The following is a 27,961-nucleotide window of genomic DNA, read 5'->3' as shown; positions in this document are numbered from 1 at the left end:
TGAGGGAAGGGGGAACAGTACTAGCAAGTAATTTTCTCAATAAACCCCCATTCGTGTCACATAGAAAACTATGCTTCCACAGCCCATAGTTTGAGAAAGCTTGCTCTTGATCAAGGGCCATACTCAGAATGCCTTAGAGAAATAGGTCTATTAATATATATCTACCACTTGGCATCCATGTTTTAGGAAAACTAGGAATGATATCCTTCAAGGGAAAGAAAAAAACCAGTATCTAAAACTTTAAGTGCCAACACACAAGAATAAATATCCAGGTTATATCTTCTTGAACTAATAATGGTGCTTACTTCTCTACACCCACAATAGGTGCTTAATTAGTGTCTAGTCAAATTAAGACACCTTAACCATATCAGCTGCCATCAATTCCCTTCTCTCTCAAAGCCTTCTGTCTAGGAAGAAAAGGCATCTAAGTATTTTTTTTTTTTAACAAAGTACTTTTTCAAACCTTGGGGCTATAAAGTAGTTGCATTTGTTTTGGCTCCCCCACAGCTGAAAGATTCCTTTCAAACGGAACAGACATCCTGGATGAATAGCTGGCACCAGCAGGCTTTGCTCTCAGCAGGCTTTGCTCTCATCGTCAAGAAAAAATTAAAAAAGATACCCTGCCTCAAAAGTATCGGTCCACTTCTATCCAGCCAGCTTCCAATCTACCTACTGAAGGACAATCTTTCAGGTCTTTTCTCTAGATACATCACCCAGCATGTGGAGAAGGCAAAACATAATGTTCATAATGAGCTGCTTTTTGTCGAATCCGTTCCTTTATTTTTGAGAAATTAAAGTTAATTCCTAGCTTATATTCCTATACCCAGAGTAATCTTGACTGGGTTGTCCTATGCTATCCATTTATGAGGCTTCTACTCCCCAAAGGGTTCAGAACACAAACATTTGAAGAGTGAAAATATGGGGAAATGAAGGCAGGGTGTCCATTCTTCTAATCCAGGGATTTTTCCATTTTACCATACTGTTAGGCACAGGATTCCTCGCCTTGTGACAGAACCCAAATATCTACAACTGAATGTAAAGTAAGAAGCCTAAGGAACAAAAAACGAAGAGGATGTGGGTAAAGAATTTTAGATTTTAGCTAACCACTGAAGAGAAAAGGCCAGAAGATAGGTCAGTTTGAGGGAATCCTGCTTTATTCACCAATTCAATTTAACCAGCATTTATTAAGCACCTAGTTACATGCCAGGCACTGAGCTAAGTACTAGGGATAGAGAGGCAAAAAATAAACAAATCTTATTCTCAAGGAACTTACATTACCTTGAAATTTACCTGGATATTATGATTCAATTAATTCAAAAAGCATTTATTGCATACCCTTTATGTGCTAAATTATATAAAGACAAAAATGAAATAGACCCTGCCCTCACGTTTGAGGTTGTCATGAGAGTTTTGAAACAAAACCAGTAATGCCAACTGGGGTTCCAAAAAAGCAGTACCATGCATTGCTCTCCTTGTGTACTAGTAGTAAAATTACCATCAGTGGACTGATTCATTGATGGAAAAAGACATTCTCATGAAAAGGAAAACAACACTGGCTTCATTGTCAGTCCTAGTTCTCCAGTAATTATTGTTAAGCCGGGGCTGGGGCTCGGGCTGAATCAGAGCCTCTGAGATAGGTTCCCTTCCCCTTCAGACATTCTCCTCTGCCGGTCATCAGGACTAAAAAAAGGCAGAGGGGAGACTCCTACCAACCCTGCCTCCATGTTGGCCGCCCTTGGTTTTGGTGCTCCTGGTTCTTACAGCCCTAATTCTCTTCTCCTGAGATCTAGTGGATAGTCTTCTGGCTTTTGCTTGGCGCTTGCCAAATGCTCGAGGTGTCTTCTGCCTGGACCTGGGCCGGGGCTTGGCAGGCAGCTTCTGGGTGCCTTTAGGAGAAGCTGGCTTCTTAGAGGAAGCTTTCTGAGAAGAGCTCCTGCTTCGAGTACTGGAAGCTGATGCTGCTTTGGACAATTTTCTAGCAGCTTTCTTTGACTGTTCTTTTAGCAGCTCCTGGACAGTCTCTGAAAAACAATAATTTGCATAATAAGATGTTAGTAATGGAAAACTGAAATTACTCAAAACTCTGATTCCAGTAAAACCCCACAACCTATGAAAGTTACAAGAGTTTCCATTCTCCACATATCAACTCTTATTAGGTCAGTTATCCCAAATCCTTGAACAGGGAGCATCTTACTAGCTACTAGGATACTCACAGGGACAGGTGACTCTGAGAAGTTTCTCTTATTTCTCTCAGTACCAAAAATATTTTTAAAATTTTTGTAAATAATTTATGTTTGTATTTTATCATTGTAAAAAATCTATCATAAAAAGACAAAAAGACAAAAATATTTTTAATTATTGCAGATGCTTAATAAATCACCATTTAATAAATGAATGAAGATAGTATTCCTATCCATTCACCCAGCAGGCATTCATTAAGTGCCATTATATGCCAGGCACTCTGCCAGGCACTAGAGATACAAAACCAAAAATGAAACAGTCCTTGCCTTCAAGAAGCTTATAGTCTACCAGATGGTATTTATAGCAAAAAAAGTTAACAAAAACATAGTCACTTCTAGATGGTACAGAGAGGTACCAAGTTAGCTTCTAATGACAAAATAAAGGATTATAAATAACGAATTCTAGCCAACAAACCATCAGTGTCCTTTCTGAAAGAACACTGACAAACAAGTAGCATAGAAAAATGGATAGGGTGATGAATTTGGAATTGGGTTCAAATTCTGCCACTGACAGGAAGTAGCCATGTGACCATGAGCAAGTCATTGCAGTTCTCTGAACCTCAATTTTCTCATCGGTAAAATAAGGTGAATGATATAAAAATTATCTGCTTGAGAAATCATTATGAGGTTCACATGTAAGCAAATGTAAGTAAGGTGTTGTGCAAATTTTAAAGGGTTACACCAGTCAGTTATTATTATTTAAAAGAGAGTGCTAGAATAGGGACCAGACTAGAGAGTAAGCCCCAGAAGGATTACTTCTGGGAATAGGAATATTTAGCCGTGGGCTTAGTCTTGGGTGAGATGGGAGAGCTGACTTCAGGATGTAAAGAGCTGTTATGTGAAAGAGAGATTTGGTTGCTCTAATTGCTTTGCTTGGCCCTTGAGGAGTGGAAATTACCAGAAGGCAGATTTTGTCTCATCCTGAGGAAAAACCACTTCCTAAAATTTACAGTGCCCCAAAAGTGATGGGCAGCATTGTCTTGACTGTTAAGTGAGTTCAAAGGACCACATATCCACTGATGTAGGGCTGGAAGGAAACTTATAAGCCAATCAAGTCTCATTCCCTTATTTTAAAAATGAGGAAAATAAGGCACAGAGAGGTGAAGTGCCCAGAGTTGCACAACTAGTAAAATGTCTGAAGCAGGATTTGAATCCATGTCTTAATCTAACCCCCAAATCCAATAAATACCTTATATACTATACCATATTGAGTTCCCATGGGAGTGGGTGTCGGAGCCAGGGAACTATCTAGAGAAGCCTAGATGACTACCTATCAAATATGCCATAGGTAGACTCATGCTTTTGGATTCACAATCAAAAAATTTATGATTCCATGGGGAAAACATAAGCCCTGAAATAGAAGCCAGGATAGCTCTCTGGGGAACCACGCAGAGGGTTTTTCTGACCCCTCAGGTGCCCAAACTATGAAATTTAAAAACAAACTCACTGGCAAGTGGCCTAAAGGGGATCTGCTTGCTCTTGGTTTTGACTGGTACTGGTTTGTATTTGCATTTGCCTGGGGGCGCTCGCCTGTAAAACAAAGAGGGAAAAGCTTGAGTACATGGAACTGGAAAAAGATAATCAGAGAGCCTGACTCCCTGTAGCCACAAAGGAACTCTAGCAGTTTCCTATTGCTTCTTGGTCTAGGATAAAATATAAAACCCTCTACTGAACCTTTAAAGCCCTTCACAACCTGGTCCCAACTCCATTTCCAGCCTTACTGGACTCCCCCTCTGATGCAGATAAACTGACCTCAGTGTTCATCACTCATGACCGCACAACTCTCATGTCTGTACCAATGCAATGGCTACCCCCCAACACCTGGAGGGCACTTCCTTCATACCTCCTACCCATCAAGTCCCTCTCTTTAATACGAAACTCAACAAGCAGCGTCTTCTGCAAGAAGTCTTTCCAGATTCCCTCCTAGTACTAGCCTTCCCTCCCAAACTACCTTGACTTTAACTACTTTGTATGTGTTCACTTTATCTGTATACTATGTATATTTATGTATACACTTGTCTCTCCCATTAGAATGTGAACTCATTGTCAGAAGAGATGGTTTCATTCTTTGAACTTGTATCCCTAGCTCCCAGGTACAGTGCCTGACACTTAAAAGATCTTAATAAGTGCTTGTAGATTAAGTCAACTCTAAATTACCTAGGTTAAGGGGACAGCTAGGAGGGGAAAGAGTGTGTAATTACTGAAAATATAAAATAATCCTAGATTCTATTGCTATTTATGTATAGCCTTGAAACAGATGCTATGAGGCCAAAATCCATGAATCATAGATTTAGAGCTGGAATTGACCTTCAAGGCCATCTGATCTAAACCCTTCACTTTACTGATGAAGAAACTAAGGCTGAGAGTGGTTAAGTGATTTGCCACAGGTCATACAACTAGTAAGTATCCAAGACAGAATATGGACCTAGGCTTCCCTGACTCCAAGTTCAATATTTTAAGGACTATACCCTGCTGCTTCTCTGAATAACGCCTTGAATAAGATTTGAACATTTCTACTTAATAAACTACTCTAAGACCTGAGTTCAAATGTCACCCCTGACACCCGCTAGCTGTCTGATCATGACAAGTTATTTAATCTCTCTGAGCTTTAATATTCTTATGTAAAAATCAGAATAAGACTTCTACCTACTTCACAGATTGTTGTGAGACTCAACTGAAAAATCTGTATGTAAAATACTTTGCTAACTTTAAAGTACAATTTAAATGTACATTATTAATATTATAACTGGTCCCAAGCCACTGGATAGAACTCAGAAACAGAGTTTGAAAGATTGGGATTCCTCTCATGAGATGTTACTGGGTAGAGGGAGGAGGGAAAGCCAGGAGCTTGCCAGACTAGTCACTATTGCTTCCTACTTTACCCCTAATAATTATCAGCCCAACCACTATGCAAAAAAAAATTTTAACATCTTTCCCCCTACTCTCAGGCTAGAATTGTCAAGGTCAGCCCCACTTCCCCACAAATTTTTTTTAAAATTCCCATTTGAATATAAGTTCCTTCTGGGGATTGTCTCATTCTTCCTATTATGTATTCCCATCATTTAATATTGTGACTAGCACATAGTAGGAACTTAATAAATGTTTGTTGATGATAGATTTATCTTCTATCAGGGAAAGACAGTAATCTGGATGTAGGAAAGGACCACTCCATCCCTTGTGACCTAAGGCTAGTCTAAGAGCCTTTATTAGTTAGAACCAAGAAGAATGGGCAAATGGTCTACATAGATAACCCACAAAAAAATAAGAATCTCTCTAGTACTTGGCAAAGAGTCTTACATCTGTTTTTTCAGTTACATCTTGTGGCAACTTCTGAAATAGCTTTGTAAATTAATCTCAGGGAATGTTTATAGATCTTAGAGGTTAATGAGCATAGAAAATAAGGGTATACATCAATACTACCCAGTTAGTGAGACAGGATTAGGGCTCCCAGTCCAGGGCAGTCCAGTTTCCTGATCTTTAAATCATTCACAGGTCTGCTGCTAGGAAGAAGAATTCTTCCTATACTTCTTTGCAGTCCCCCAGGATGAGAATAGAGATGTGGATGAGAGATGAGATGGAGACCAGAAGCCCAGGAATCATAGAAAAAAAGCAAATCAACTACATGGGATACTTTGTAATCCCAGAGGACCCACAAGACTTCCCCAAATTAGCCTTTGAGATGGTGCCTTCTCTTATACCACCTAGTTGAGGGCACTAAGCCCTGCAGATCTCTTCCAAGAACATTTTGGAAAGAAATAAACCAAACTACTTATGTGTTCAGAGTATAAAGTTTATAATAATAAAAAATTTAATGGAAAAATAAATCAAGAACCTCAACTTGCCAAAAGGAAGGTTAGATGAGGACTGCCATATTCCCTTCCTTCTCCAGCCTTCCTCATTTCTTCAAGTGAAGAAGTAAGCACTTCTCTATCATTCTGTATGGAACTAGATGGAATGCTAACATGACCAAGAGATAACTATCAAGTGTTTTTGTTTTACTGTTGAGGTAACCAATAGGAGAGGGAGATCTTTAAGGGGAAAGTCCTAGAAGTTTGTCAAAGGTCACAGGTTCTAAAACCTAAACCAGTCAATTCTAGCCCAGTCCAAACTAGTCAGTCCCATCTCTAGGGCTACCATATTCCCCAGTTTCCAAAGTTCCTAAAGAAGCATAGTTCCAGATTTGAATCTGCTCAACTCTCAGTTCCACTTAATGCAGATACTCAAATATGAATCTAGACAAATTTTGGCATCATTGATTTAAAGTTCAAAGGGAACTCAGAGACCTTCTGGTGCAATCCCTCATTTCACAGATGAGAAAACTGAAGCCAAGAGAGATTATGTGACTTGAACAAAGTCACACAAATAGATTGGATTTGAACTCAGACCCTCTGACTACAAAACCACTGCTTTTTGTCTCTTATCCATGGAATGTACAAGTAGAAAACCTGTGTGCTATGAGTTTGAAAAATCTTCCCAAGAAATAGTAGCCTTGGAGGCCAGAGAAATATAGCCTTCAGGGTTGTATAAATAAAAAGTCTCTCAGTTTGATTCCATCTTAAAAGGAGGGTTCCACTATCCAACAGCTAAATATCAGGATGAGAGGCCTCACAGAGGCCTCCAACCCCACCAGGATGGTCTGATGAAATTAACAGGGAACACCCCTACAGACCTGATCTTGTATGACACCAAAGTTACTCCAAAATCAAGATGTCCTCCCCAACCTCTCCAAATCACCCAACATCCTGTCCCTTTTATTCAGCCTCCCAAATAAGGAAAGGGGCTGAGCAGCCTCATTAAATAGCCTCACTTTCTTTTGCCACCTACCCTAAGGCTAGGAAAACACTATGAGTGGGTTTCAAACCTGGCAAGCTGCCCACCTGCTGATACTAATTAAATTTTTTATCTTCTAGCCTAGCCTCTAGATTCGTTGACCTCCAGTCAAAAGGCCCTAGGTGGGAGGAATTATCTGGGAACAGCTTGGGATCTCTGGGCAGAGGAATTCCCCAATGGAAACAAGAAGAGTTCTTACCTTGAAGGGTCAACAAATTTGTAGATGGATCCATGTGGCGCATAAGCGCTGGGATAAGAGGTGGCCAGAAAATACAGCTCTCCTAAACAACCAAAAAACAGGCAAGAACTTTAGTTTTAGTTTTGCCAGAACTCAATCACCCAAGACATCTCCCAGGGATGGTGAAGCACTTATAAAAGGCCAGTCTGCAAATACAGAAACTAAGATTGATTAAGTTTCTCACTTATCACAAATCTCAAGATTGAGACAGAATCACTGTCAGCAGTTGAGAAAACAAGAACCAAAGTAGGCCTTCTAGTCCTTCCTGGAGGCCTTTCTACTCTCAGAAATGTTGTATTAGATTTCATCTTAACACAGTTCAATTCAATAAGCATTTAGGCATGACCTATATACAAAAAACAAAAACAAAACAGTCCCTGCTCTCGACAGCTAGTATTTATATAATACCTGCTATGTGCCAAGCACTAGCTTTTACCAATATTATCTCATTGGATCCTCACAGCAATCCTGGGAGTTAGGTGGTATTATTATTCCTATTTTACAGACGAGGAAACTGAGGCAAGCAGATTGAGTGACTTGCCTGATGTCACTTTGCTAGTGTCTGAGGCTGAATTTGAATGCAGGTCCATCCTGACTCCAGGCCTATCACTTAGCTGCCTTCAAGGAGCTTGCCTTCCACTGGGGTAGGAATAGGGGACCCAAAATGTACATTAAAAAGTACAAGGAAAACTGAGGAGATTGAGAATACACATTAGCAGCTGGGGATGACAGGGAGGAGACAAAGAAGGCTTCCTGGAGCAATGGCTTCTGGATTAAGCTAGAAGGAAGACAAGCATTCTTGGAGGTGGCGATGCAGAGTGCCTTCCACTATTTATGATATTATAGTAATATAATACAAATCTATTATATATCATTTATCTTGCATCATATAAATCTATTCAGTAAACATTAAATATAAACCTATTATGTATTACAAATGAATGTAAGTATGTTAATATATTTTTAAAATATATTTGTATAATGCATATTTATATTAATTTACAAATCACACATATTTCTATATTATATTTCTAAATAATATAAATTAAAATGTCCACAAACTAGTAAAGTTTGGGAAATGTTATGTTTTAAATAACTGTGATGGTGTTGATGAAGGTAAAAGTACTTTCCCTGAATTTCTACTCCCCACCCCTAACTCCCAAACACACATATATTGAGTTTAACCTGATCTTGTTGGTCCTGTCTGGAATGTGGACCATGGTGCTAGCAGAGTTATGCCAGGGAGGTAAGAGGTGGTAATTGCTTCACATGATGGGCTGTTTTATTATCTTGTGAGAAGTTCCAAATTTAAGAAATTCTCCACTGAGAACAAGTTTTCATCAGAAATTCCCTAGGTCCACCCTGGCTTGGTAAACAAGCCTAGGCAGTCCTCTCCACCAAACCCCAGCCAAAGATGTTTTTCTTTGCCTATGTCCTGTCTGCAAAGATAGCTTGTTTTTCTTCTAAGACTCATCTTTAGGCACAACCAAAGCCAGGGTATTGGCTGAAGCAATAGAGCCATGGAATAGACTGCAGCCCACAGATGACCTAAACAGACAGGCTGTCCTTGTCTCTGGAGTACTCTGGGAGAGATTTACCACCACAGCCTGTGGCAATTTAGATCATCTGCCCTGCACTGATTGATCATCAGGTTGCCAACCTGTGGTCCCTCTTATTTTTCATATGTTTGGGTTTCAATGGCTTTTTTCCTTTCAAAATGTTTAGTTTTCCAAAATAACCAAATGCTACAAAATGTTCATCTGAAACTTCTAGCTTTGAAAATTGGCTGGGTAGTTTGCTGGAGCACTTCAAAGAGCCCTGATATTTTTGTTACATCAATCAATCAACAAGCCTTTTTAAGAGTTTTTAATGGGCTAGATTCTGGGGTTACAAAGACAAAATTAAAGCCTCTACTCTATTGCTCCAAATGTATGGGAACTGAAGAGTTTAGGAAGTCCCTACCATGTCACCAGTGGAGTGCCTAAAGCAAACTCCAGTGGAGAAGAGGAAGAGTTAAGAGAAGAGAGAGCAAAGAAAGCTCCCAAGAACCCAGGAATTTAGGGTTTGGGGAAAAACAGAATCTGATGTGGGGATTTACTGAGAAAGGGCATTAAGTAAATGAATACTTGGGCATCATCTAAGCTGTGCAGTTCTCTGTCTCTGGTTCTGCTGTAGCCAGAAAGTTCTGATAAACTGAGTTTACCTGCTTCATCTTCAGCAAAAGAAATAATGAACTTGCTATAGGTGCTGATCAATCCTGGGAAGGCACAAGTCTTAGTGCTGCCAATGCAGATGTCTTGTTTCTTCCATGTATTTGTTCTCTCATCTTCCTGCAAAGCCATAAGTCGACTAGATGAAAAGCAAAACCTTATATTTTAGAGATCCATATGTCCATTGTGCAGGATTCTTTTCGTATGAAAAGCACCAAATCTTAGGACTAGAGAGGTCATTTAGTGCAACCTATGAATGAATTTGAGAATCCCTTCTATAATATTCCAAACAAGTGATCATTTCACCTCTACTTTAGCATATCCGTTGAGGAAGAACCCACTTTCTGAAGCAAGCCATGCCCATTTTGGATGGCTCTACTTGTTAGGAAGTCTTGTCTCATATCAGATTGAAATTTATCTTTCTGACACTTCAGCCAATCAACAAACACATTAATAATCTACTATGTGGCAGATACTATACTAGGTGTTAGAAATACAAGTAAATAAATGGATAAATAAAACTGTCCCTGAACTCAAAGAGCTTACTTAAAGAAAGGAAGCAATATGTAAATACATAAATATATCCAAAACACATACAAGTTAATTTTGAGGCAGAACTAGCAGCTGGAGGGATCAGGAAAGACCTCAAGTAGGAGGTGACATTTGATCTAAGCCACCAGGAAGCTAGGGATTTGAAGAAATGGATATGAGGAGGGAGTACTTACCAGGCATGAGGGACAGCCTATGTAAAAACACAGACAGGAAATAGAGTGTCATGTGTAAAGGACATCAAAGAGTCCAGTTTGGCAGGAACAAAGAGTGAGCAAAGGATAATGATGTACAATAGGTCAGGAAAGGTAGGTTGGAGACAGATTGAGAAAGGCTTTAAATGCTGATCAGTTTGTACTTAGTCATTGAGTTCATAAGGAGCCACAGTCGTTTAGTGAGCAAGGGAATGATATGATAAATCTGATTGAAGAATAACACTTTGGCAGCTGTGAGGAGGATGGAGTAGAAAGAAGACAGGGAGAACAATTAGAACACTGTTTCAATAGTGTAGGAGAGGAAGGTGGTAAACGCCTGGCCTAAGGTAGTGACTGTAATGGAGAAGGGAGATACAAGAGATGTAGAGATAGAATACAGAAGAATTGTCAGCTATTGGATATGTGGGGTGAAGAAGGATAAGGAATCAAGGATGACTCAGGTAGGTGACTGGAAGGATGGTGATTCCTTCAACAAAAAGAGAAAGTTCAGAAGTGAACTGTTTGGTGGGAAAGATAATGAGTACTGTTTAGGACACGTTGAGTTTTTGATACTTCTGGGTCATCTAGCTCAAAATATTCAATTAAGGCAGTAAGTGTTACAGGATAAGAGCTCAGGGGATAGAAAAAAGCTGGATATATAGATGTGGGAGTCATCTGTGTAGAAATGATTTTTGTATCTATGGCAGCTGATGAGGTCACTGAGTGTATAGAGAGAAGGAGGGAGAGGACCCAGAATAAAGCGTTGGGTGTATAAGACCACCCAGTAGCCCTAACTTTGTCCTTTGGGGAGAAAGAACAAGCCTAATCCTTCTTTGTGTGCAACGTTTTCAGGTACTTGAAGACAGCTTTCATGTTCAGATTGAGCCTTCCTTTTTCCAGGTAAAACATCCAATTTCTTCTTCTGATTTTCACATGTAATTACATGGAGAACCTTCCTTATCTTGGTTGGTTTTTTTGTATGTCTTACAAATGTTGTTCCTGAACTGTGGTACCCAGAATTCAACACAATATGCCAGATGTGGTCTGATAAAGATGTAGTACCTTTAGTAGAACATTACCTCCCTAGTCCTAGAGCCTATGCCTGTCTTAATGAAACCTAAGATCTCATTAGCTTTTTTGGCTTTATTGCCTCAGGTTGATCACGTAGCCCAGTAATTACCCCAAAACTTCTTCAGATGAATGGCTATCTAGATACATTTCCTCTATGTTGTACTTGTGTAACTGACTTTTGTGCATATATGTCAAACTTTACATTTATCCCTTTTAAGCTTTATTTTATCATCACTTCCTGGTCCTCATCACACGGCCTATGCTCTGACCATCATCCTCTCTCCTCCCCTGCTGCCTCAACCTTGGACTCTACCTCTGGTTCCTTAAGCTCTACTAAAAGAGCCTATCTTGCCTGGAATCAGTTTCTCAATATTTCCCAGCCCTTACCGCACCAGATTACCACACTTCCCTCACACGCATTTTCCAGCTCCCCTTTATAAGTTGTCTTCTCCCTTTACAGAGCTCCCTGAGGACAGGGATATTATACGTATATATGTATGTATACACACATACATATATATGTACACACACACATACACACCCTGTATCTCTAGGGCTTAGCAGAGTATCTCGCACATAATAAGTACTTCACAGATATTCTTTCTTTCCTTCCTTTCTTTTCTTCCTTCCTTCTTTCCTTTCTATCTGTTGGTCTATTTTTCTGTGTATCTATTTATCATCTATCTATCATAGCTATTTTCAAGTATTTTAAGGCCTGTCACTCCTTGGACAAAGGTTTAGACTTATTCAATTTGTCCCCAAAGGGTAGAAGTAGGAGTAGTGGGTAGAAGTTAAAGAGTTTTAGTTAGCTTCCATAAAAGTAAAAATTTCTGAACATTTAGAGTTGTTCCAGAGTGGAAGGGTTGCTTCTGAAGGTACTGGGGCTCCTTCTTTCACTTGAGGTTTTTGAGCAGAGAGGCTGGATAACCACAAACTTGTGGTGGTTGTACAGAGGATTCTCCTTCAGACACCAGTTGGACTAGACAGCTCCTGGTGCCAACTTCCAATTCTAGAATCTGTGATTATACGGCACCTCTTCCCTGTTAGATTTTACTTAAAATTCCAGTTTTACTAAATTTAAACTTTGAAGTTTTGGATTCAGATTACAATTTAACACAAAAAGAGCTGAGTGAGAACAAATGCAAAGAAGCTATAAAAACAAATGGAAAAAATAATAAATGATTTATGAAACAATTTTTATTGGAGCTCCTCATAGTTGGGAGTCAGGCAGCTTCCTAATGGAAATTAGAACTGCCTATCCTTGAGAACTAGCTTCAAAGCAAGGAATCAAGTTCTTCTTTAATGATCTACTTTTTGGGACAGGCTGCTGAAAGAATGGGAGCCAAGCCTGAGTGGGATGGAAGTGAAAAAATAGATTTAAGAGCAACTCACACTGTTAGATAGGGGAGACACTCCCTCTAGTCACAACCTTGGACTCTGCCAATAGTTCCCTGGCTCTGACAAGTTAGCTGTCACCTTATTTCACCCAGATCCAGGGCACCCCACCATCTCCCTGCCACCATCTTCACATCCTACTACTGCAAGTTTCCACTGCCAGCTCCCCTCATATATTCCTATTAACATGGAAGCTCCTTGAGGAGAGGGACTACCTTACTTGCTTATTTGTATATGCATCCCCAGGGCTTAGTACGGTGTCTGGCACATAGTAAGTGCTTCCTAAATGTTCTGTTTATTTTTCTAATTCAGCCCAATGTTCTAACCTGTTGAGATAATTTTGAATTCTAACTTTCCTCTTTCTCCACATGCCTCCTCAACAAATAATTTATTATGCATTGGTTGGGTATTTGTAATTGTGTAATAGTGTGATTGACTGTAATAGTGCACTATGCTAGGTACTACAGGTGTTAAGACAAAACAACAACAACAAAAAAACATTCCTGCCCTCAAGCAGCTTACATTTCACTTGGGGAGGAGAAAGAGGGTGTTGTGGGAATAGAATGTGTACATAAAAAGGAGATACAAAATAATTCAAGGAAGTAGTGAGCATTAATATCTAGGGAGGTCAGGAAGGACTTCTCATAATGATATCATCAGCTGTCATTTCCACACCAGTGATTCCCAAATCTTCTGTACATATCTAGCTCTCACCTGTCACTCCAGTTCAGTCCTGCATTTCCAACTGCTTGCTGGACCTCTCCACCTGGCTGTCTCATCGGCATCTCAAACTCGTGTCTAGAAGAGAACTCCTTAAATCTACCTCTTCTCCTAACTTCCCTATATCTATTAAGGGCACTACCATCTTTCTAGTCACCCATACTTACCCACTCATAAAGTCCCCAAAGATGTAGAGGCCACTTAGATTTGGGGATTCACATCCCCGATAGACGTATCCTCCAGTGACTGACTTTCCCACCAAATGGCCATAAGCATAGATTGGTAGGATGTCATCTATCAAGAAACAAAAGGAGAAATTACTACTATTTATCAGCTACAAGAATTGACAGGTGATGTAGAAGAAACTGACATATGGTAGGGTGGGCAATGGGGAAGCCTTTTTGAAAGTGTTTTTTCAAAGCTACTGTAATACCGGAAGCAGGCATGGTGGTGTTAGAGATGAGCAAATCCTTCTAATGGTAGACATACAGAGTTACAACAATGACCTGGAAAAACCTCAAAATACAGAAAGGTGCAGTAACTACTATATCAAAAGAATTAGAAATGTATATTTTTAGCAAGGGATTGTCACAATCTGTGTCAAGAGCACCCAAGAAAGGAGAACCAGCCTATTAACAACCAGATGAGACTGATCCAGTGAAATGTGATTTACTTCTGGGTGCTTTGTGAAAGAAGGGATCCAGGCAAGGGGCTGGTTTTTCTGGTCAGGCCAATGAAGCATTTCATGGCCTGCTCTGTTTCCAGCACCGGCAAACAAAGTAGAAGGATAAACAAAGAACACCCAGCAGGGCCAAGAATGTTGAATTCAGAAATGCTTTTGTTTTAAAGTCTATACTCTGACTCATCTTTCTGTTTCTGTCTCTGTCTGTCTCTGTCTGCCTGTCTCTCTCTGTCGCACACACGTGCACACACACACACACACACATACACATACAACCTATGATTTCATCATAGAACATGATGTGAGGACACACATGCAATATGTTATGTGTATCCGTGTTAGAACTTGAATCCAGGTCTCTCCGACTCCAAGGCTCTCTCTAACCCTCATTATGCCACAGTGTCTTTTGTATCCTCCCGTATCCTCCCAAATTTCGGGTTTTCTTGCTCACCTAAAGAGGCATTATGGCAGAGTTTAATGTCGTAACATTCAAAGCCTTCCTTAGCTCTCCAGCCATAGTTTCCTCCTTTAACAATGAGGTCCACCTCTTCAAACCTGTTCTGACCCACATCACCACAGAATATTCGGCCGCGGCCCTTCTGCGTGGTGGGGTCACCTCGATCGACTGCACAGCGCCACATGTTCCTAACCCCGTAGGCATAGACAGCGGGGTGAGCCCCAAGCTCAGAGACGAAGGGGTTATCTGGAGGGATCCCATAACGCTTATCAGGGCCTCGCTGGTTTACATCTATCCTCAGCACTTTTCCCAGCAGTGAGCTCCTGAAGAAAAGAAAAAAGCAAGGAGGAGATAGAGTTAGCAATGAATGGGAGAATAAAATAACAAGGTTGACTACAAATTCTGGGACAGGGCCAATGCCACACAGCTGGGAGAGAGGGTGGGGAGAGACTTCAGACTCTGGGGCATAAAGCCTTGTGAAGGGGAGAAGGGAAAGAGAGACTCAGAACTGAGGAGGGAAGGGAGTAGACCAGGAAGGAGCTCTGGGAGTTGGGGGAGAGAGAGGGAGAAAGAAGCGTGCCACCTAATAACTTCTCATTTTAACTAATTCTTGTTTCTAAGTGCTTAGCTTATTGTTTGTGCCTATGTAAGGTGTACAAATGCGGTCAAAATCTTATACATTTTGACACCCAGGGGAAAAGTAGGAGTTCCCTTATCCTAGTTACAGTTTTTTTCTTTGCCTGCTTAAGATAACAGGATTGTCTGAAATGGTTTGCTAGGGGCATACGTTCTGTTTTCTGTTATGTTTCAATCTATGTAAGGTGTTAGAATTGTACATGCTGAAGTTCAAGGAATCATTTCTTAAATATTTGCCAAGTACCCACTATGTGTAAGGTACTGAAATATGGTGATGAGGATACAAAGACAAAAATGAAACTATTTCACTCTGTCACATGTAAGAAGATGATTTCTGCATCATTTTTATCGATACTGTTTACAGTTACTTAATTTTGTCTTCTAACTGCCTAAGTCATGGTTCTTTGTCTCTGAACTTATCGCAGAAATTCAGCTGGCCTATAATGAGTTAAGTTTAGAAATCCAGTTCTCCCTTATCATGTTCCTATTTTTGCCTCAACGAAATCTGCTACCCTTGGGGGATGCAGGTGGACCCCAGGAAGTCTGGTCTAGTGTCTTCATACCACCAAGCTAGCTTTCAAAGATATCTATCTGTTTGCTATCCAAACAAGTATGGCCCCCTATCTCTAACATTGCTGCAGACTCAAACAACGAACTTTTTCTTAGTCACAGGAAGGAAGAAGAGGGTTGTCGCCAGCCTGTCAGTTATAGTTCCCAACCAATCACGTTGTCCTCCATGCCTGAACTCTGTAACCATCGTGTTGTCCTCACCCCCACCATGCTGCCAACCCTGTGACCAATCATAATTTGTTTCCTGCTTATGAAGTTCTGTTCCTTGTTCTGTACTCCCCAAAATTATCAAAGGGGAGCTTTTCTTTTGCTAGAGGTCTTTGCCTTAAATTCAGGCAAATCACTGATCCCCTTATCATCAGATTCATGTCCTGTTAATAACTGTTATCTTGCTCAGAGAATACATGCCTCAGTCTACCTTTGTTGAATTTCATTCATGACACATTTGCCCCTGATTTTGCTATGTAATTTGGGGCAAGTTTCCTCCCTTCTCAGCACTTCAGTCTTTTCATCTGACAAATAATAATGCTACCTTTCAATTTCAGTGAGGTATTAAAAATATAAAAAAGAATGGGGTCCCATTCTTCCAAATGCATTCAAGGTGGAAGCTGACTTTTACCCAGCTTCTCAAGTCAACAGTCAGACAACAAGCATTTATTAAGGACTTATTTATGCCAGGCATTTCGCTAAAGCACTAGGAGTACAAAGAAAGGCAAAAACACAGTTCCTGTTCTCAAAGAGCCAATGGTCTCATGGAGGTGACAATTTGTAAATAACTAGGTACATACAAGATATATACATTTTAAATGGCAGGTAACCTTAGAGAAGAAGGCACTGACAACTTGGGGCCTCATGAAGGCTTCCTGCAGAAGGTGGAATTTGTGCTGAGTCTTAAAGAAAGCCAGGAAAGTTATGGGTCTTGGCAATGAGAATACTGACTAGCTTATATGGATATAAAATAAAATTTATTCTCTAGTAAAAGGTGCTACAGGACCAAAAATGTAATTAATGAAACAAGGCAGCATGTGGAAATCTGGAATTGGAACACTGAAAAGAAGCTAAGTGGGGCTTCTGCACAGGATCACCTCATGCAGTGAGGGGTAACTAAGCAGCATGCTTTGATTTCCTACCTACAGCAAGCTAAAAGAGCTTTTGGTCTCTACCTCCCGAGAACATTCCCCATCTTGGCTGCTATCCCCACCCAAGTAAGTACCAGGCACAAAGAAATTGATGCCCAGCCCCCAGCTTACTTGTTCTGAGCATTTCCAAATTTGCCAAAGGGGTCTCCAGCTTCTCCGCCATCCCCAGTGAATATATACAAATAATCATCAAGGCCAAAGAGGAGTTGACCCCCGTTGTGATTGGAAGCTGGCTCTTCTAACTCCAAGATGACCCTAGAAGAGAAGGAGAAGCTCTGTACATATCCTTGACTAAAACTGAAAATCTCAGATACATAGAAATAATTAGTCCTCTAAGGCAGCCAAGGTATCCCATGTTTCCCAGGTCCAAGTGGCTTACTATTTTCAGGTTACAATCAGTGCAAGTATGCTATGGTTAATCAGATTCTTTCCCTGATTAGCATACTCCCTGGGTGAATTCCTAGCCAGTCTGCTAACTTGGGCACTAAGCTGGGTTTGGGACTTTGCCGAGTCTGGCAAGCTCCCCCGGAGGAGTCCTTTTGTGAATATGACCTCCACCTTGGATTCTATACCTTATTTTGTTTGGTTATGTACAGGGCTGTGCTATAAATATCTAATTGGCTCAACACACAAAAAAAGAAAAGCACATATAAGAAATGCTTTAAAGTTTAATCTGAATTGTTAACATTTTCTTCATCAGCTTTAAAATTTTAAACAATCAACAAAACAATCAATCAAGCCTTGATTTGCAGTAAATTTCCAAGGTATAAATAAATGCTCACTCTAAAAGTTTAACCACATTCTCCATGTGGTACTCACCAGCTCCAGCTCATCCCTGCTAATTCTCTGATAAATATTTTTAAGCTTGACCTCAGTCGAATTAGAAGGAGGGTTCCTGGCATCCTGTCTAGAGGGAAAGAGGGACTGACTAGTCAGCATCCTCTGAGGTTCAGAATTAGTCAAGTGGCAACAAGAAAAAGAGAAAACTGTGGGCCATGGGAAACAAGATGTTACCTCAGAAAGAGACTGGCTTTGGAATTGGAGGACTTGTCTTTGAAAACCAGTTCTGCCACCACTTATTGACTGTGAGACTCACTTTTTAGCTCTCAGTTCCTCAGCTTCCTTATCAGTAAAATGAGAGGGTTGAACTAGATAACCTCTAAGGTTCCTCCCAGCTCTAAGTCTAGGATCTTAAAGTGACAAATCTCTCTCCAGCAATAATTGAGGAGTTTGAAACTGTTCCCTATGACCAGTATTGGGCTGGAGTTAGCACTTATTGATTTCTAAGAATGTGGTTGTTAAAATTTCCAGCGTAGGGAGGTAGGGGTGAAGGAGGGGAGGGAGGGGAAAAATCTAAGATTTATGGAAGCAATTGTAGAATGCTGAAAACAAATAAAATAATAATAATTTAAAAAATAAAAAATAAAATTTCAGCGTAAGCATTTATGCCTTGGAAATTGTCACAAATCAGGGCTTGATTTGTTTTTTTGTTGATTGTCTACAGAAAGTAATGGAAAAGATATTAATGATGCAGATTAAATTTTAAAATGTGTCTTATATGCGTGTTTTCTTGGGGAGTCAGTTATTAAACATTTACCAACACACATATATAGTACATATATATATACACATGCATATACACACCCCTCTACATACCAGCATATGTATATATGTATGTATCTATGTATACATATATGTACATATATATGTATGTGTGTAGATAGACAGTTAACCCAAGACCATTTTGTCACAACTAGATAGGGCACTATTTCCCACTGTTTGACATCATTATTTGAAGACTTAGAATGCCAAACTATGTACCCATAATACTTAGAGGTACTACACATTATTAGTGTGGATTTTATCCAGATAGCACTTACAAATCCCTGTTTTTACCAGATGTTTTTAAATGGCTTTTTAATATTCGGTAAATAAGGGGTTCAAAATAGCTGGGCTTGAATTATTGTATTACTTCTCCATGGTCTTTGGGATTTCCCACTCCTTATATATAGACAGTGAGAAAGAAGTGAAGAAAATTTTTTTAAAAAGGAAGCCTTTTCTTCTATGTGTACCTGCTTTTTATTGTAGTATAGGCATAGCACTGTCTGTACCTTTTGTAAGTCTAGTAGAAGTTGTACTGAATCAGTGAAATGCCATAAGAGTCCTTGAGTAAAGGGGACATATTATAAGTCTACTCTGAACAAATACATTATTTGGCAATGCCTCTTTGGAAATGTGATGAATTACAGAACACAATCAACCAAAGATATTTTTATGGGTCTCAAAAAAGACAGACTCTGCCACTTGTAGAACTCCTTACCTTTCTGAGTTTATATCAGCCTTATTGATATCAGCCTGAGAAACCTTCATCTCACTGATACGAATTTTCTCTGCCTTCTTTTTGCCCAGGCATGAGTAGTAAATATAGAACTTGCGATTGCGTCGGAATCTGGGGTGGAAAGCTAAGCCCAAGAAGCCTCTCTCATCACCTATCCATGGGGTTGTCAACACCAAGCTCTTGAGGTCTAGAAAAGGCTCCTCTAATCGACTCCCATCAGGCATATAGACCCACACCACTCCAATCTGCTCAGCAACAAAGAGGCGATGAGTTCCATCGCCAGCATGGACCATGGAGACTGGATTCCTCAGCCCATTGGCCACCTCAGTCAGACAGAGTTGCAAACAGCCCTTACGATTTTTCACCACACCTCCAAGGTTGCGATTGAGGTTGTCATTCCTTAGCACATTGGGGAAACAGTAGTCCTGGTCTGGGAGATTGAGGAGGTGACAAAAGTGAGCTCCATTCTTCTCCTGGGATGCCCGGATACGGTGGTCATTAGTCAGCAAAGAGATAGCAGAGTGGCAATTGGAATGGAACGCCGAGCAGTAGTCAGAACAAAGGCCTGGGAGATTTCGGAGGGGTGTCTGAGGGTTTTCAGCATCATAGAGGTGAGCTGCATAGGGTGAGCACTCCTAGAAAAGGTAAGGAAGACTAATCAGAGGACTTGAATTTGGTAAAGAGTTTTGTGAATCTTTAAGTCAGGGTTTCTCACCTTGGCATCCATGAACTTTAAATATATGTATGTGCATATGTATATACATATGTGTATATGATAACTATTTAAATATAATTGGTTTCTTTTGTAATCCTATGTTTAATGCATTTAATAACATTATTCTAAGAAGAGGTCTACAAACTTACTCTAGAATGTCAAAGTGGCTCATAATGCAAAAAAAGGTTAAAATCCCTGCTTTCAGTGCTCTCAATATAGCTAACCACTTAGGGAAACCATGTGTGAGGTGAGGCTCCAGTATTGTATGCTACCTTACCTTGTCCACCACACATGCTCAGTTGAAGGCTTATCCTGCTAGGCAATCATATGGCCCCAGGGAGTCAAGCCTGCTCTTGAAATGCCCCCAGAGAGTCAAACCACCAAATCTATTTTAGCCTAAGCACTATGGCTTTTCTCACACTTCTGCTTCACTTGTCTACATAAAGGAAATTAACCCAATTTTTGGTCCATTCTTTTATAATGTTTATTAACATGAAACATACACAAGCATGTGCATATATATACATACACGCACATGCGCACGCACACACACACAAACTTTGCTCAGCTGAGCCTCCATTCAGCTTAGTTGAACAAGTAAATCTTTCATCTACAAAAGGAGAATATCACTTTCAACATCTGTACATCAATATTTTGCTGGTCAATGGTTTATCACATTTTAAAGGCTTAGCAAGGAAAAGTGCACATTTAGGAAAAGACCCAAACTTCCAGAGTCTTCAGATTGCTTTTTAAACACACATATACACACACACACACACACACACACACACATACACACACACACACACACATACACACACAGGGCTGGGATGAAAATGAGACAACAACAAAAAAAAGACATTTGCCCTCCTCTGAAGGGAGGAAAGGGGGGAGGTAGAGGTCCTTGCCAGCTCTACATATGATCCTATGACCCTCCTGGCTCACACTTGATTAGCAATGCAGAGTTTGGACAGCCCACAGTTGTTGCTGGCATGGCCCATGTCACCTCCAGATCTATCCCAACTCTGGTTATTCTGATGATTTCTGTTCCTGCTGCTCTAAGATGGCTCCTATGGCATCTTCTTCCTTGTGGTTTCCTCTTTACTGTTTCCAAAAGCTCCTTCACATTTAAGGTCTAGGATATTATATATCTGCCCCAGGTGAAGCTGAAAACCACTAGAGTTTAAGGGATCTTAAGAGGGAAAATCTCCCAGTCCAAAAGCATCTACAGAGAAATTAAATGATTTGCCCCATTCACACAACTAGTATGTGCCAGAGACTAGACTTGAACCTAGGTTTTCCAACCACTGAGGCCAGCTCTCCATCCACTGTGCAGCAGCACCTCTCTGAGTGCACATAAACGTCAGATCTAATTTTTAAGACCATTCTGCATCCAGAATGACGGCAATAGGCTATTTGTCTCCATCTACGATGATATATTAAATAAAGAGGGAATCGAAATATAGCATAAGAGTATAGTGAGGAAAGAACAATGGCTCTGGACCAAGACAACCTGGATTTGAATCTTGGCTCCGCTACTCACTGCTTGGGCAAGTCACCTGACTTTGGGCCCTGGATCATCTGTAAAATGATGGACATGGACTCATTGATTGAGCCACCTCATAAAGAGTCAGGGGGGCAGAGCCAAGATGGCAGAGTGAGAGCAATGACTCACCTAAGTTCTTAGACAAACTCCTTCAGATACCTCTAAAAAGAGAATCTGATTACATTTTGGAGGTGCAGAATCCAATAGGAGAAAGACTGTAGAATATTCCCAGCCCAGGACAGACTGGAAGGTCCACAGGAAGGATCTGTTCTGTGGAGGTGAGCTCACAGAGCACAGAATAGCACATCCAGTGCAGCGGAGTGGGAGGGCCCCAGGGAAACCTGAGACAGCAGCAGGCGGAACCAGAGGAGCGACAGCCCAGGGTGAGAGACCAACAGAGCTCAGTGAGTGACAGCCGGTGAGCCCCAGTTATCAGTCACAGCAACTTCTGAGACTTTCAGCCCACAGATTAAACATCTGTAAGTCACCTACTTGAACTTCCAGAAGCCAGGATGGCAGAGTGCTCTCTCCTCCCCCCTTGATGACCTCAAAACAACCATAAAATATTTCCCCAAAAAAATCCTGGATCAGGGGGAACAGCAGAGGGGGCAAATAGTCTCATAACACCTGAGGCTAGGAAAATAGCTAAGGGGGATTCCTCCTACTGTGCCAGAGGCAAACTGGAAGGAGAGGGGCCCCAGGGCGGTGGAAACTCACGCTAGGACCCAGGCGAACCTCAGCGCTAGGAGAGGAGCCCCAAGAGGGGTGGAAACTCACACTAGGATCTAGGCATGCCTCAGAACTCCAGGATAAACAGGAAGACAATAGGGCATCTGGGATCATCATCCCCTGAGCTTGCCTTTGCCTCAGTTCAGCTGAGGAGATCTCCCATGACCAGACCACCCCTTCCCCACACTTAACAAGCTAACCCCAAGGCTGATAGGGGAAACACAAAACAAAAACCTGTTCTTAGTTTTTTCACACAAGTCAGCTCAAAACCAAGTTCTGCAGCTTCTAACTGAAAGAACTAGAAACCATAACACACAATCAACATCACGAATAAGAAAAAGCAAAATAAAAGCCCCAAAACCATAGAATCTTTCTATGGGGACAAAGACCAAAACACAAATACCAAAGAGGTCAGTAGTGAGACCATACTTCCATCTGAAACTTCAGAAGGGAGTATGAACTGCTCACATGCACAAACACTCTCATAGAACAGCTGAAGAAGGAAATGGAAAAACTGGCCAGTGATTTTAAAAGTATAAAAAAAGAATTCACTGATGAGAACACCTCTTTAAAAAAGAAAATTGAACAAATGGAAAAGGAAACACAAAACCTAACAGGGAAAATTGGACAAATGGAAAAGGAAGTACAAAAATTAACTGGAGAAAAATAACTCCTTAAAAGGAACAATTGGACAGATGAAAAAGGAGATGCAAAAGTAAACTGAAGAAAACAATTTGATAAAAATTAGAATTGGGCAAGTAGAAACTAATGACTCTATGAGATAGCAAGAATCAGTCAAACAAAATCTAAAGAATGAAAAGATAGAAGAAAATGTAAAATATCTCATTGGAAAAACAACTGACCTGGAAAATAGATCCAAGAGAGAAAATTTAAGAATTATTGGCCTGCCAGAAAGCCATGATGAAAAAAAGAAAAAAGAGTCTGGACAATATCTTCCAGGAAATCATCAAGGAAAACTGCCCGGAAGTGCTAGACCCAGAGGGCTATTGACTATTTGTCATCGAAAGAATTCACCATTCACCTCCCGAAAGGGATCCCAAACTCAAAACCCCAAGAAATATTGTTGCCAAATTCCAGAACTATCAAGTGAAGGAGAAAATACTACAGGCAGTCAGAAAGAAACCATTCAAATATTGAGGAACTACAGTTAGGATCACACAGGACCTTGCAGCTTCTATATTAAAAGATTGAAGGAATTGGAATCCGACATTCCAAAAAGCAAAGGAGCTGGGACTACAACCAAAGATCAACTACCCAGCAAAGTTCAGCATAACATTTCAGGCAAGAAGATGATCATTCAACAAAGTAAGGGATTTCCATACCTTCCTGACAAAAACGCCAGAACTTAATGAGAATACTGGAAACCTGGTCACCTGCTCCACTGCAATGAGTTCTATCTGTTGTCATCTGTACTGCTCTGAATGGTCAATCAAGCATTTATTAAGCACCTGCTATGTGTCAGGTACCGTATGAAATGCTTCCCTTATAGCTCCAACTCTCTCTCAGATTTCTCCCTTCTCTTCTGGCTGTGGGATTGTGCATCACCAGACCCCTGGTGATAGGTGTCTCATGCTTTGAACCCCTCCCTCTTTATATAAACATACTTCTTCTTTACATTTTTTTTCTGAACTGTTGAATGAAACGTAATGAACTAACTTGAATCTCTTCTCCCAGTCTGTTAGGGATCAGGGTAAAGAGGAGGAAGACTTCTGTTAAGGAATAATAATAGTTTGTATTTACAAATCAGTTTTCAAATTTACAATGAACTTTCTTCTCAACAGTCCTGTGAAGTAGATCTTATATTATTTCTGTTTTACAGATAAACAGGCTCAGAGTGATGAACATCTCACTCATAGTCACATAGCCAATAAGTGGATGGAAAACTCAGACTCAAGTCCTGTGGCTTACTATCCATTGCTCTTGTCACTACAACGTGCTAACTACTAGAAACAGCAAGGAGAAGAAGGAAGTAGTAGGAGAAATAAGATGGCTTGGTGATCCACCTACCTTTCCTAATTTCCCAAGTATTAGCACTCCCTCATGAAATTACTTTGTATTTGTAAACCTGTGTTCTGTGTATATACATATTGTTTCACCAGTTGTAGAACAGCCACGAATGAAAATTCTATTGGAGTGTTTGACTATGTCATGTCACCCAACAGAATGTAAAATCCTTGAGTGCAAGAATTATTACCTAGCACAGTTCCTTGTACATAGGAATTGCTTAATAAGTGACTATTGAGGTGAATATCTAATAATCAGCTTTGCAAAATATAATACTAGTTACTTATTTCTTCATCTTTGCCTTATAAAGCCCTCCATAAATAATAGCTACCAGTAAGTTCCCTTGAGTAAAACTGAATTGGCCCACCAGCTCAGTTCACTGGCTGTGGGATAACAACATCTTTATATATTTGGGGTGGAGATGGGGGTAGGTTAAGAGCATTATCTGAAGAAGGCCATATTTCTGCTAAGGTCTTCTTATCCTACTCACACCCATTCACTGTATCTCTGGGTTAAATACAGGAGGTAACAATTAAGGATGGGATGAAGTTACCATTGCTTCCAGCCCTAAGAGTCTATTAATGCTAGATACAAACTGGTCCCTATGGTAGACAATAAGGGACAAGAAGAATCACAGGAAGTTAGAGTTGGAAGGGACCATCTTAGTTCAGACTCACTATTTATAAATGAGGAAACTGAGGCCCAGACAAAATAAAATTACTTGCTTGAGGTTATATGGTAAACGACAGAGTCAAGACTCAATGTCTAGGGGATTGAAAAAAAGAGGGACACTTATGCACTGTTGGTGGACTTGTGAACTGATCCAACCATTCTGGAGAATGATTTGGAATTATTCCCCAAGGACTACAAATTGTGCATACCCTTTGATCCAGCAATACCACTACCAGGTCTATGTTCCAATGAGGTCAGAGGAAAGGGAAAAGGGCCTTTTTGTATAAAAGTATTTCTAGCAGCTTTTGTGGTGGCAAAGAATTAGAAACTGAGGGGATGCCCATCAATTGGAGAATGGCTGAACAAGGTGCATAATATATGACTGTAATGGACTACTATTGTACTATAAGAAATAATGAGCAAGATAGTTTCAGAAAAACTTGGGAAGATTTATATGAACTGAAGTGAAGTGAAGTGAGCAAAACCAAGAGAACATTGTACATAGTAACAGCAATACTGTGAAAGACTCATTTACTCTGATCAATACAGTGATGCAAGACAATTCCAAAGGACTCATAGTGAAAAATGGTATCCTCCAGAGAGAGGACTGATGAACTCTGAGTGCAGACTGAAGCATAATTTTATATTTCTTGTGTGGTTTGTGGGTTTTTTTGCTTTTTTTTCCCAATGTGGCTAATATAGAAATAAGGTTTGCATGACTCTGCATGCATAATTGATATAATATTGCTTGCCTTCTCAATGAGTGAAGGAAGGACAGGGGGAAGGAAGAGAATTGGGAACTCAATTTTTTTAAAAAGATGAATGATAGTTGGGTTTTTTTTAAAGAAAGGGAGCCTTGATATTAGCTGACACACACTTGGCCTCTTCCCAATGAAATGGAAGGGTAGGGTGGTTGTAGCCAGGAATTGACAATACAGCTTTGGGCTATAGATATCCTTCCTCCTGGCTTCTGAGTCTGGCACTTCAAGACTCTTCAAGAATTCTAGGAACATTATTAACCTCTTTGGATCCATCAAGGTGGTAAGATCGGAAGTATGTGTTTTATTGTCTCTGTAGGAAGAGTGTATATTTTGTGTCCCTTTTCCTCTTAGAGTTGTTTGGGGCACCAAGATGTTAAATGACTTGCTCAGGGACACACATGAGATTTGAGTCCAGATCTTACTGACTTCAAGGCCAGCTCTCTACTCACTATACCACACTCCTTAATAGTAAATTATTGATAGTTTTTCCCAATAAAATCAGCAATCTCATCAGTTTCCTGGTGCTACTCCATCTTCTGGCCTAACCTTCTGTCTCCCTATATCCCAATGTTCTCTAAGTCAGCGTGCATTTTCACAGTTCACATTTTTAGGCTGAGGAGAATTACATGGGTGCTTCTCTAGAATGTGGATTTTGGCTGAATCCAGGACAGCTGATGAAAGCAAAGCCTCCATGACTCACACTGTCGGCAGCATGGCATTTATTGAACCAACTTCTGGAAACCTGTGGAGCCATGCCTGTAGGGACAGAAATGCGCTCTCTCTCTCACTCTCCTCCCTCTGTCTGCCCCCATCACTATCCTGGCACTAAAGGGAAGACCCAAGAAGGAATGAATTCCTAGATATCAGGGGGACCCAGAAAAGACAGGCCCCATACCTTTCCCATGTAGGACCACAGAGAGGATGTAGAAGCAGCACCTTTTACCCACTTGTGAGAGAGAGAGAGAGAGAGGGAGAGAAGGAGAGGGAAAGAGAGGGGGGAAAGGGAGAGAGAGGGGGGAGAGGGAGAGAGAGAGGGAGGGAGAGAGGGAGAGAGAGAGGAAGAGACAGAGAGAGGGAGAGAGAGAGGCAGAGGGAGGGAAGGAGAGAGAGAGGGAGAGAGACGGAGAGAGAGAGACGGAGAGAGAGAGAGGGAGGGAGAGAGAGAGAGAGAGAGAGAGAGAGGGAGAGAGAGGGAGGGAGAGGGAGAGAGAGAGAGAGAGAGGGGAGAGAGAGGGAGAGGGGGGAGAGAGAGGGAGAGGGGGGAGAGAGAGGGAGAGAGAGAAGGAGAGAGAGAGAGAGAGAGAGAGAGAGAGAGAGAGAGAAAATCCCATAAGGAAATTATTTCAAGCTCCTCTGGACTCCGTAGAGAGGATACATGTTAAAGAGAGCAAAGCATAGTCAGTTTTTATCTTCCAGAAGACTCAGAAAGCTCCAAGGAAGGCAGCCCCTGTCAAAGCCTTTGCAGCGAAAGCCTAACCCTACACACCTCTTTTCTCTGTGGGTGTCCCTGTCCAATATGGGCAGCACAGAGGTAAGGAATACTATTATAATCAGAACCTGGGATGTTTAACTGGCAAGATAATGTAAGCTCCTACGCAGATGGAGAGCACAGGATTAGGGGCAGCCCTGGTAAATGGTGAGTTCCTTGACACTGACAGTCTTTAAGAGGAAACTAGGTGACCAATGGTTGGCAATTCTTGATTAGGAGCAGGTTGGAGTAGACGGCCTTTGCATTCCTTCCCAACTCTAAGATTCTGTGACTAAGGAAAGTGGAATGGCTTCCGCTTCCCTACTGCCATCCAGCCTGGCACCTCCCCCTAGCAGCTAAAGTCTCCATTCGTTACTGCCTCACAGTCATCGCATCCATCCCTACCTGGCATAGGATGTCCTTGATATAACCACCGCATAGCTCATGGCCTTGCAGGTCTAAGTACTCCACGATGTCCCAATAACGGGCAGCAATGCGGCGGTCCTTGTTCTGATCACAGCAGCCAAACGTTTCATAGTCAGAGCAGAACTCTAGGTGCACAGGGGGCTTGAAAGGGGGTCCATAATCCAGGCACTGTGGATGTCCCTGAAGAAAGGCAGCCTGGTTTAGGAATAGCAAGAGGCAAAAGCAGGAAACATAGCAAGATTTTGGGAGCTGGGAGCCAAGTCTAGATGCCGAGCTCCTTGGACCACCTCTAGGTGCAATCCCTCTCAGCATCTTGGCTGGGAAACACTCAAACTGCTGTTTACCCAGGT

General features: G+C 41.0%; 1 protein-coding gene across 1 annotated transcript; it reads right to left on the bottom strand.

The window, feature by feature from the left end:
* Window positions 1–1,132: 1,132 nt before the first annotated feature.
* HHIPL2 (HHIP like 2) lies at window positions 1,133–27,961 on the bottom strand. The gene is made up of 9 exons (XM_072647783.1): window positions 27,591–27,961; window positions 19,252–19,904; window positions 17,043–17,186; window positions 14,581–14,909; window positions 13,615–13,741; window positions 9,512–9,657; window positions 7,270–7,351; window positions 3,688–3,770; window positions 1,133–2,021 (listed from the first exon to the last, which is right to left on the bottom strand). The coding sequence occupies exons 1-9, from the start codon at window positions 27,921–27,923 to the stop codon at window positions 1,681–1,683; spliced, it is 2,238 nt and encodes a 745-aa protein (XP_072503884.1). The 5' UTR covers window positions 27,924–27,961; the 3' UTR covers window positions 1,133–1,680.

Source organism: Notamacropus eugenii, chromosome 2 (genome assembly GCF_028372415.1).
Source record: "Notamacropus eugenii isolate mMacEug1 chromosome 2, mMacEug1.pri_v2, whole genome shotgun sequence".
Lineage (NCBI taxonomy): Eukaryota > Metazoa > Chordata > Mammalia > Diprotodontia > Macropodidae > Notamacropus > Notamacropus eugenii.
Note: the sequence above shows the minus strand (reverse complement) of the source record. Positions and strands in the feature narration are given on the sequence as shown.

Bases quoted from the DNA above. Each gene is read 5' to 3' on its own strand.
- HHIPL2 (XM_072647783.1), bottom strand. From the start codon at position 27,923: ATGCTGAGAGGGATTGCACCTAGAGGTGGTCCAAGGAGCTCGGCATCT. The intron at 19,905-27,590 runs GTAGGGATGGAT...TACCTTTTCTAG, and splicing joins TCAAGGACATCCTATGCCAG to GAGTGCTCACCCTATGCAGC. The intron at 13,742-14,580 runs GTGAGCAAGAAA...GTTTCTTGATAG, and splicing joins CTGCCATAATGCCTCTTTAG to ATGACATCCTACCAATCTAT.